Source organism: Dendronephthya gigantea, unplaced genomic scaffold (genome assembly GCF_004324835.1).
Source record: "Dendronephthya gigantea isolate DGI-Jeju-01 unplaced genomic scaffold, DenGig_1.0 000067F, whole genome shotgun sequence".
NCBI classification, from domain to species: Eukaryota; Metazoa; Cnidaria; class Anthozoa; order Malacalcyonacea; family Nephtheidae; genus Dendronephthya; species Dendronephthya gigantea.
The window spans coordinates 1,033,131-1,044,761 of record NW_021163077.1 but is presented as its reverse complement, the minus strand read 5'-3'; the positions used below and the strand labels follow the sequence as shown (position 1 = coordinate 1,044,761).

The 11,631-nt window shown below is 38.1% G+C and overlaps 1 protein-coding gene across 1 annotated transcript; it reads left to right on the top strand.

Moving 5' to 3' along the window:
* The first annotated feature begins 2,111 nt into the window (after nt 1-2,111).
* On the top strand, nt 2,112-11,293 carry LOC114530954 (perivitellin-2 67 kDa subunit-like). Its single transcript, XM_028552578.1, has 3 exons — nt 2,112-2,277; nt 8,897-8,927; nt 10,387-11,293. The coding sequence occupies exons 1-3, from the start codon at nt 2,203-2,205 to the stop codon at nt 11,136-11,138; spliced, it is 858 nt and encodes a 285-aa protein (XP_028408379.1). The 5' UTR covers nt 2,112-2,202; the 3' UTR covers nt 11,139-11,293.
* Nucleotides 11,294-11,631: the final 338 nt, after the last annotated feature.

The following is an 11,631-nucleotide window of genomic DNA, read 5'->3' as shown; positions in this document are numbered from 1 at the left end:
GGTGCCGCATTTTCCGACTGTACGTGTGAGTAAATATGCATTTTTCGCCGTAAATTCAACTACGCATTTCAGATTTGTTTAATTTTGAGTTATTTTCATGTATTTCCAACTTATGTTTTGAGTTTCTTGTTTCGTTGTTTGTTTCGAAACGCTTTAACACTAGTTTTCCTTTATTTTTTGGCCAGCTTTCCTAGCATAGGGCTCTTTTTAAGGTTCTTTTATACGTGCATTATGAGTCTTGTTTATAAATTTCATAATCATATATTAATATTATTTCAAACTCGTACGTTTTTCAGCATAGTTTTCAGTTCCTATTTTTTTTTTACATGAATGAAAGCCTCATATAGATGAATTAAACTGAGAAAAGTTTAATTTATGTTTTTTTGGGAAGCATATTCTATGGGAAAATGTTGTGATTTGCGAAAAGCCGAAAACATCAACAATCCGCTGCCACTCCTTAGCTTTCTTTGTAAGATATCGCTTATTTATTTGTTAATTAACTTAATTTAATTGAAATATAAAAGTATCTCAATACAAAGCATTAATATTATACTTTTCATTGAAATTCCCCTCATTTTTTACTCAAAAATATGAAAAAATAAAGATAAAAAATACGAATTTAGTTGACCGCGCACACATAGGAAGACTGAAACCAGGGCGCTTATATATATAAGCGCCCTGACTGAAACTGACGTACTATAGCGCCTCAATATCCGCCATCTTTGGCTTCACTTTTTGGCCTGGTCTTAAGTTCTTACTCCAGATATATGTGGAGCTCACTGAGTAGGCCAAGTAGGCCCGTTCGCGGGCTGGTATGGGACATGCCTGCATGTATACTTAATCTATCAATTGTCAATTGTCAAATTCACTTTCGAAAAACAACTGGAATTTTTGTGAGAAAAAGTGGACTTAAAATTCGAGCTGATAGATGGAGTATCGGAGTTGTCAGAAACGATTTCCACAATCTCAAGGGAAGCAGAAGTAAGGAATACATTTTCGTCCCGCAATGAGCAACAAGTCAACAACAACAACCTCTTCAGCAACCACCTTCATTCAACCAATCGAGTCAACCCTGCGGAGGCTTTCCCTCACCCGGGTTCTTTGGACGTGTATATTCCTCGATTTAAGGCCTCCTTTCACGTAGCATTTGCTACCATATGGAATAAGCCTTAGGATACCCGTATTAATAATTTCACTAAGTTAATTGTTGTCGGTGATGACTGTATAACTGGCATTAACTGCCCTCAATTCCATATTCTATCCTTCTATGAAATAATGAAACGTTCATTCTCACACGCTAAGAAACCAAGCAAAGGTTCATCCTTGTTCCTCTTAGTTGCTCAATCTGCTCTTTCGTAGGTAAAAGCTGGTCGTCCTTCAGTTCTCGGTGAAAACGTTATATCTCTTCTCTATGCAACAGCAGACGACTCCTCTCTCCTCCGCAAAGGCTTCGAATACAAACGCGCTCCCCAACCCTCGCCCACGTTTCTAATTTCAGCAGCAGCGGTCATTTTTATCTTTGTACCATCCAGTGACTGGTACCATCTTTGCATTCGAAGCCTCTGCGGAGGTTCTGCGGAGGTTTATTCCGCAAACTACCGAAAATTAAATGTAACATATCAAAATCTAAGTTTAAACCCTTTCTACATTCAATATTTTTGGGGTTTATTCCAGCACTACAGCTTTTATGATTTTTACGTTGTATGATTTCAAACATGTAAAGTTCTTTTTCGGACACCCGGTAGAATGTCTTTATATATAAAGCTCTCTGATAGACTGATACTGTTGGCGTAATATATTATTAATGCGTCATATGTTTACACTACATATTTTGAATGATGTAAACCAAAGATGAAAATAATTAAGGACTGATTAAAACGTTTTGTAATTATAGATTTATAAAGCTAAAATATAAGTTTGTGTTTAAAACTTATATGCTGTCAATCAGCCAGAATATTATGCGGATAATGACGCGCCAAATTTGTAAATATATATTAAATTTTACTCCAAAAATTAGTTTTTAATTATTCAATTACTCGACCCATGCCACTCTCCAAAAACGAAAAGGCGGTTTGCTAGATGGAAAATAGTGCTAACCATTCTGTCTCTCAAACGCGACGACCGCTACGTTTTATACTGTGCCCATATGTGAAGCAATTTGAAAATCTACTATAATCTATATAACAAATATTCTGTTTCATCATGCGTGTATATTTGTTAACGCGGATCCTTTCTTTTTCTCTCTTAACGACTGTTATTGCTATACAGGAAACGGAGGTAAGTATTTTACTAAGTTAATGGCCCGATTTATACTAGAGACGAATCATAAAAGATAGTGCGTCTTCTAGTTTGTCTGTGTATAAACACAGGCAAGCAGACGGATCATCGGATCATCCGTCAAGACGAATTATCTGCATAGTTCGTCTATTTAGACGAATTTCCATGGGTAGTTCGGCTTGACGCATCATCTTTCATTCCTTCTGTGAGTAAATACGGATGCAGACGAACTACGGAAAAAAGGATACTTCATTACGGGTTGGGGTAAAACGCGGATACGGACGGATAGCGACGGACGGACGGATAACTTACTTTTCAATAAAATAAATTTTAAACGTCATATCCGCGTTTTACCCAATCGGGTAAAATGCGGATATGGTATAAAATATGCTTTTCGGGCGTTTAATTACCGCGCAGAGGAGGTTGGACAAGCAATAGACCTTTTTCATAATGATGTCAAACGCGGAAAGTCTGATGTTACACGACGTTTGATTGGCTGGATAGTTTTGTGGAGCCAATTGAATTTCGTGTAACATCAGACTTTCCGCGTTTGACGTCATTATAAGACGATGACAAATATGCCACCGTTTTTGGGGTACTTTTTTCAAAAACCGTGAGCGTAAGACTTGGTAACGGCGACTGTCTTTAATTTTAGGCTGAATTTATTCTTTAAATGGTCTGTTTATTCTAAAAATATTGCTTTTGATGTTTAAACATAATTTTTAAACCCATTTCAGAAAATTGAAAGTACCCCAAAACGTCATCGTGAGAAAGGCTAATTAGCAAGTTGTCACGTGAGCTCTCGACCAATGAGATCGCTCTATTTTCTCATCGCGTTTTAGAAAAATTTCAGCCATAATTTTTTCATTCATCGCGAAATAAATCGAGAAAAAATATTAATATTCACATTTTCGAGTAAATTTTAAGTGCAGTTACAGAAGAAGTAAAGATCTAGCGGTTTCTGCGAAAATCTCAGAGGTAAATGTTTATATATTCTAGTCTTATATTGAGGCTTGAACTTGGTCGACTCCCCGCGAAATTATGGTCGACTTAGGTGTAAATCTGTTTACAAGATTTAAAATGAAATATCTAGAATTCCCATGATTCGATTTTCTTCATTCTTGGCAATTCGAAACACAATCATATAAGCTTCAAGGCTGCTGGAGTGATCCCGGTGATATTAGCCGTTGAATTGACTGTTGTCAAATTCACGTTCGCGAAAATGGTGTCAATAATTTCAAGAAAAATTGCCCTTCTAGTTTGTGCTATTTTCAATATTTTTTTTTAAAGTATGAAATTGCTTTTTTCTTACATTGCTGTTTTTGGTGATGAGCGACTGGATCGTTTACGTGTTTCAAACGAGCTTATCCTGGGATTTTTGTCGAATGAACAACAATTATTCCTTAACATCGTCAACTTTAGTGTGCTAACAAGTCCATTTGAATATAATATCTTCACAGAATACTGCATGGACTGGACATATATTGTTGACATTATCAATTATATACATGTTTGTTGTTCTTAATTAATAATTAAGCATAATCATAAAAATTATGTGTCTATATCATTTCTACAAGCATCATATACATGCAAAGGTATGTCGTATGTGGCAATGCTACAGCCTTTTTCAAATGTTCATACTTAGAGTGAGGATAATCATGATTTGCACAAATCACAAGCCAATTGTTTCTGACATGGGCCAATTTTTTAGTGTGTGTTACTATGCATCATTCAACATATATAATAATTGTGAAGTTTTGATCAATGCAATAACAATAAAAAAGAAACATTTTTCTATTGTTAATTTAATACTGCTGTTTGCAAGTTACCATGAGACGTGCTAAATTTTTCATGTTTATTTACGTTTCAAAAATTCGGGTTTGACCGGAAATCGTTGACGTTTCTAAATGACCAATCAACGTTTGACCTTGAAACGAGCAACGTTTCGCAAAACATCTCATGGTAGCTTGCAAACAGCAGTAAGTTTATTGAGGGAATATTTACAATTTTGGTTAACTAGAAAATTGTTTGCAGTGGTTTACTTTTTTCCTTAGTAGATAACATATACCCAGTTCCAATAATTATATATCCACAAATTCTGCGATAATCAGTATCTTCGGAATGATCCATCTCATTTGCACAACCATATAAGTAAGTAAGCCAACCATATAAGTAACTAGGTCTCTTTCTACAAAATCATAAGAATTTTTTTTATTTGATGCACTGTTCTCTCTAATTATGTAAAATGAAAAAATAAATATTTAACTACAGTTTGCACATTCAAACAGCTATAAACAAGGTACAAACAGCCTGATAGCCGAATTAAATATATACAATGTACGTATTCAGTATGAAAGTACAATTCTGAGAACAACAAAGAAATTTTACCGAATAATAAGTATAGTAATTTAAACTGTCACAGCGCTTGTTTTGATCATGGTTGAAATTTGAATAACATCCGTCATCCGAATGGAATAAACAGCCTCGCTTAATAGATTATATTAAAAGTTACATTAGCAGAACTTTCTATTAAATTAAAAAGGTGGTTGCCACTGCGTATACTTCGATATTTTTAGTGAGAGAGATGTTCTCTCCACGACAGTCAGAGTCAATGAGATCCCGACTCGCGCGTGGAATTATATATTTGCGGCCCGCTTGTCCAACCTCCTCTGTTACTCGCGTTTCGAGAAGAAAGCAGAGGCCGTTTTACCTTTAGTGGGATGAACCCATAGGCGTACGGGGGGGTGGGGCTGGGGGGCTGCAGCCCCCCAATTTTTTGGGGGAATTAATCTATTCGGGCAAAAAGAGTCTTGTCATTCGGGCAAAGACGTTACGACGGTCTGGTGATTACACGGGGAATCTATTCACCCAATAACGCTAAACTGAAACTGTTGTGTATATTAGCATAGATCGCATAACTGGTTCAAGCATGTGCGTCAAATTAACCTTTATTAAAGGTTAAGTGCTATAAATTAACCGGATTTGGTTTTGATCACAATCGGATAAGTAATTTTATACCACACGGTTTAGACTAGTGTAACGGATATCGGATAATGGATTAAATGTAAATATAGGCTAATACTAATAGAATAAGGAAAAGTAAGCTGCCGCGGATGCACCAATTGCAAGTGCGTCCGAGATTAATATATAAATATAGCAGTTGATAATAAATATAGCATTCTAGATAATAAAGGAAGCGTACACGCCCTATGGAACGAGAGCATAAATACCAAATGCGAAATATTGAATAATAGAGTTGGATCTAAACCACATGTGTGTGCATGTGAAGTAAACTTACACTAGTCTTTCCTCAGGCCTTTATCTTTTTTGACCGCTTCGTCGCTATATAAATAATCGCCTGGAATATTACAAAACTCAATAACCAAGCTCTAATAAAGCGTATGGCATCTCGTAAAAGGCGGTACCGACACCGTGTTCGGTGCGAGGAATGCAATAAGGAAATCGATAGTGATTATCAAGAGGTGCATTCTCGATTGGTTCATAATGGTAAAAAAGTAAAATGCCATCCAGTAATGGAATCATCAGACTCATCCCAGTCGAAAATCAGTAATTTCTTTCTAAAAAGTAACATGACAACCAAGGACGATGACCTGCAGTATGACATAACCCAACCTGGAACTGAATCGAGTGGTAGTAAAGACTTTGCAGCCACAGTGTCTTTTGATGAAGATCTGCCGGACAAAAATGTGAAGGAACTCGTGAGCAAAGAACCAATAACGGCGTTCATTGATGATGTTGAATTAAATGCATTGTCACAGCTCAGAGAAAATAGTGAACAGAATACAGTGACAGATAGCGAAAATGTTACACCAGAATCAATGACGATGTCTAGTATTCTAGCAGCTACACCAATGGATGATCTTAGTTCACCAGCACATATTCTAGACGAACAGCCTGAAAAGGTTTCCATTCCCAGTGAAAATACAGAACAGATTTCGTCCCTTCACGCCCCAAAACAGCCTATATTAGCGGAGTATCCTGCAAGAAATTCGGCAATGAAACATTTGTGCGAAGATTTCAATCTGAATGGTACAAGAAGTATCCGTGGATAAGTTATGAAGTGGATAAGGATGCATGCGTGTGTTTTGCCTGCGTGGAATTTGGGAAAGATACTTCATTTGTGTTTAAGAATTGGAAGAAGTCAGCAAAGCTAGCAAAACACGGCAAGAGCGAGAACCATGTCAGGTCTATGGCAAGATGGCTTCAGTTCAAAGCAATGCAGAGAAACAAAACTTCCGTCCTACAGCAGCTGAGTACTGCACACAAGGACCAGGTTGCCAGTAACAGACAATACTTAAAAGTAATCATACAATCCTTGATGTATACTGCGCAACAGAATGTTGCGATTAGAGGTCATGAAGAGACCCGGAATGATATATGGGAGGTATCTGACATAAATCGAGGGAACTTTCTCGAGTTACTTTGCATAAGATGCAACGATTTGCCTTGGCTGAGGTCTAAACTGCAAAGCCAGCTCCAGTTACATGCTCAGTGGACATCGCCTGTTGTTCAAAATGAACTACTAGAAATAGTAGCAAACGTCATGCTTGAGAGGATAGCAGCTGAAGCGAGAAGTAGCGACTATTACGGAATAGTTGTAGACGAAACAGCAGATATCAGTCGAACAGAGCAAGTATCCATTTTCCTTAGATATGTTTTCAATGGCGAAACTAAAGAGACATTTATTGGTTTCTATTCAACTAAATCCACGGAAGGGGAAGTATTATATGAGCTAGTGAAGACAGCCATTAGCAAGCTGGAGTTGAAGTTAGAAGACATAGTTGCAGAATGCTTTGATGGCGCTGCAAATATGAGTGGCGCTCGTAAAGGGCTTGCCGCACGTATGAAGGAGTGTTCACCTCTTAGTATCTACGTTCATTGCCATGGACATCGGCTTAACTTGGCGCTACAAGATACTATGACCACAATTGAGCCACTTCAGAAAGCTTTAGGCGTGATCCAGAGTCTCCATAATTTTTTGGAAGGAAGTCCCAAACGCCACGCTATCTTCAAGGATATCGAAGTCGAAGATGAGGGCGAAGATTTTAAACTGACAATTAAATCGCAGAGCGCTACTAGATGGTCTTGTCGCTGGGCAGCTGTAAAGGCAGTGGTAAACCAAATGCCTAAGATCATCGAGGCTCTTCTCTCACTCTCAAAAGATCGTGATCCGAAGACGTACAATGACAGCAATTCCCTACTTAACTCGATTTGTGACTTTCGATTCGTTTTTGGTTTGATGGTATTAAAGGTTGTTTTGTCCAACACCGATGGTTTGAGCAGATACCTACAAGGAAAGCAGATGGATGTCGTAACGGCAAAGAAGAGTGTTGATGGCGTGATCAAAACACTAAGTGAATGTCGTACCCAGGAAAATTTTGATCTCTTGTGGTCGCGCGCTGAAATCATGGCAGACAAAATCAAGGAACAAATTGAGGGTACTGATTTCAATTTCAAAGATGCAAAGGTACCAAGACTCAAACAGCCATCACGCCGGCTGCAGACACTTGTCGGCGAAATGCCTGAAGTGAATGCAGAAGTGGAGTACCGAACAGTGGAAGACCACTATCGTATCACATGTTACTACCTAAGCATTGACAGGATTGTCGCGGAGATGAAATATAGATTTGAAGGTAATGATCAAGAGGTGCTATTGGCACTTGCAGACATAGTCTTCAGCAGCTCTCCGACCATGAAGAATATTGAGTTGGTATCAGACTTCTATAGTATCGACAGTGAGCTTCTTGGCAGTGAGAAAAACGTCTATGAGAATATTGATGCTGATAACCCTGATCCTGAAAGAAAAAACGCCGCTGAAATTGTGAGGAAAATGTTTGAAAATGGTGTTCATGAAGTTCTTCCTGTTGCTTACAAAGTATTTTCGATTCTGGCCACGATCCCTGCAACATCCTGCTCTGCTGAGAGATCTTTTAGCGCTCTTCGCCGCTTGAAAACCTATCTTCGAAGTACAATGGGGCAAAAACGCTTAAACAGCATTGCCCTTATCAATATTGAGAGAGCTTATGCAAATAGTACTTTAAAGAACGATATGGAAAAGATAATTGACATTTTTGGACAGCGACGTAATCGTAAATCATATTTCTTCTAGTCTAGATTATAGTTTTACAAAACTAAATTCCTTGCATGTCTAGTGCAAAACATGACGGAATTTCATATATCAAATAAAATGTTATTATGTTAGTCACTTTTTCTTTCGTTGTAAATCGTAATGAATATATTTAGTTTAGAATTTAAATGGCTAGGGATGATATTTCTTTTTATATTACGTCTGTCAATCTTCAAAGGAAATCCTTTCATTTGTAGTCTTCTCAGATTATATAATTTTATGATGACGTCACAAAATCTATGACGTCATGTCATTCGGGCAAATTGAGCGCAGCCCCCCTAAAAAAAATATGCCCGTACGCCTATGGATGAACCTAATTCCATGCCCGTGAAATCCCATAGATTTAATGCGTATTCGTAGAGAATAATCTTGATTCGTAGAGAATAATCCACTGAATGCGCTATACGCGACTAAATTCTCTCCTTCTTAATCCTTGCGATGTATAATTGCCTTCTTTTAATTTTTCATCAGAACGCCAGAGCCGCTAATGAAGGGCATGTAGGTAAGACGTTTTCAAACAAGACGCCTGCTCAAGGCGTTACTCCGCCTGCAGGTGAGGAAACACTACAGGTGACAAAATGAGGTGCTTTTTGTACTGTTGCCTGTCAAACTGTTGTCTGTCATACTTTTGGGATTTTTTGTTATACATTTTGTATTCATTAATATGAAATTATTTATTAATGCATCTTTATTCATTGATGTAACTTTATTTAATGATATAACTTCATTCAGTTGCTTAACTTTGTTTACTGATGTAACTTCATTAATTAATATAACTTTATTCATTGTAACTTCATTGTTGGCATTCAAAGGTAAGTTGGCATTTAAAGTTCAAATGTGACTTGGTATTCAAATGTGACTTGGTATTCTAATGTGCATTCATGGAATTCACACTCAGGGACATTAATTTTTTTTGCAACTTCCTGCAAATGAGCACCAAAACCTGTAAATTAGAACAAAAATAAAGTTTTATAAGTTTGGCAAATCAATCCTATAATAGGAACAGTTTTAATACCCCCTTTTAACCCTGTTATCGCTCGCTACTCTGGTTTATATAAATGATCACAAAGCCTGGTCAAATTGTAATCAGGACCTAATGTTTCGACAGTCCAGTCTACTGTCTTCATCAGGGGTGATCTAAAGCTGGAATCAAAGCTTCTTAGATACCCAAGGGATGATGTCACCTGCCAAAGACTGGATTGTCAAAATGTTGGGTCCTGATTACAATTCGACTAGGCTTTGTAATCATTTATACATTTAAAATTAATAGACTCTAGTAAATAGAAATATCGAATTCTTAAGCATGCAGGGTCGCTAAACTTGTAGTATGTATAATTTCTGAGAGCAAACAGTACTTTGTATATACCTAGTTTGTACTTTGTATTAAAACACTACGTCAACGTGAATCACTAAATCAACTATAAAACAGAAAATCTTGGGTTTACTAATATGCAATTACCGCCACAGCATATGAATACGATCTAAATCTTAACAACTTACCTTTGTAGTTGTTGAACATGGTTCTGAAAGCTCTTTCAATTCGACATTCATATTTTTCAATTTTTCACAAGGGAAGAACGTCGATTCAAACACGAGGCACAAGGACACGAAGAAAAATCAAAAATAAACATTGCACAAAATCACCCCCAAACCTCCCTAAATGCTAACTGATGTACATAATTCATCCGTGTAACCCAGGGCTTCTCGGTCAAAATGTTTTGGGTTACCTGTAGATATGCCAACTTTGTCGCCCAAAACTACGACAACTACGACGACGAAAAGGAAAAAAGACCATGGCATTTTAAGACTCCGCTGCGCATACGCAGGCGGAGTAATTAATTAATTTCAGCCAGAGCCAAAGACCGCTTTGTGCCTTTGTCTTGCTGTCCTGTTTATCTATTTGCAAGTTGCCAACGGAAACCAACCGTATTCCAACAGTATGTTTTTCTTTCGTTTTTCAGTTCATTTACGCGCAAAACGTTCAGTGTGTTACAACAGTTGGAGCAGCGATGGGTGGTGTGATTTCGCGTGCAACAGTGCCACTTACAAATTCGATGGAGGCGATTGCTGTAAACACTCGTGCAAGTCAGCCAAATACCTCTGTGGTTCTGGTGGATTCGACTGCAAGACACCCAAGGTTCCTGTCTGGTTCTTGGCCCACACTAAGCTGTGTTACAAATGGTCCCCAAGCAACAATGGCCAGTGCGGTGCTGGCGAACCCACTGATCTTTGCGCGAACGTCAATGCAGCCACACAATATTACCGAGACGACACGGACAACAGAGGGGGAGGATGTTTTATGAGCTGGGCTATCAAATCACCTTACAGTCCATCGTGGTTCAAGAGCGTGCAAATCTGCTATAGATGGTATCCGGATGGTGACGGAGGTCAGTGTGGTGGTGGGGCAGCTCGCCTGCTCTGTGCTCGGGTGGGTTATCATACGCCGGTCTATGTGGATGACACTGATAGTCGCTCAGGGGGGTGCAGAATGTCTTGGCAACTCAAATTGCCATCAGTGCATGATGGATGGGCAAGGAATATCAAGCTGTGCTACGAATGGTATCCAGACGGCAATGGTGGTCAGTGTGGCGGTGGGGCTGCTCGAAAGCTTTGCGCCAAAGCTAACAACTGGACCCCTTACTACAGAGATGACACCGACAACAGAGGGGGCGGATGTCGCATGAGATGGGGTCTTTTTTACGATCAGTATTGAAATACTGCTAGCTTACATTGCATTTTGACTTGAATTAGGATTAAGTTTTCTAACGTTTTGATGTTGTTGTAAACTCTTGTAGTTAATCTGCTTGTTAATCTACTATAATCATATAACATTAATTGCCGCTGGATAGTCGTTTATAATTTTTTAACTCTAAGTATGGTTTTAAATAAAAACATGTACGTTTTGGTAATTTTTGTGCTTTTGTCCTCTGTAAGACTCATTTTTACTACAATATGTCATTAAAATAACCAATAAAGTAGTTTATAGTATACCTTATTGGCCCGTATTACTGATGTAATTCAAACCCTTTATACATAATAGTAATTTTTAATAATAATTCTAATGTCTAACAAAACCGCATAACGCATTCCCGCATCTTGGGCATTAGCTACCTTTTTATAAAAACTGAAAACTAGAAGCTTAAAGTGAAGAATGTCTGAACTGTGGGAATATTACTTGCACGAGACAAGCCAGGCTGCGTTAAGCT

What these genes read in the sequence shown, in the direction of transcription:
- LOC114530954 (XM_028552578.1), top strand. Translation starts at nt 2,203, where the DNA reads ATGCGTGTATATTTGTTAACGCGGATCCTTTCTTTTTCTCTCTTAACG. An exon ending in TTGCTATACAGGAAACGGAG is followed by an intron (nt 2,278 to 8,896) that starts GTAAGTATTTTA and finishes ATTTTTCATCAG; the next exon opens with AACGCCAGAGCCGCTAATGA. An exon ending in CGCTAATGAAGGGCATGTAG is followed by an intron (nt 8,928 to 10,386) that starts GTAAGACGTTTT and finishes TTCGTTTTTCAG; the next exon opens with TTCATTTACGCGCAAAACGT.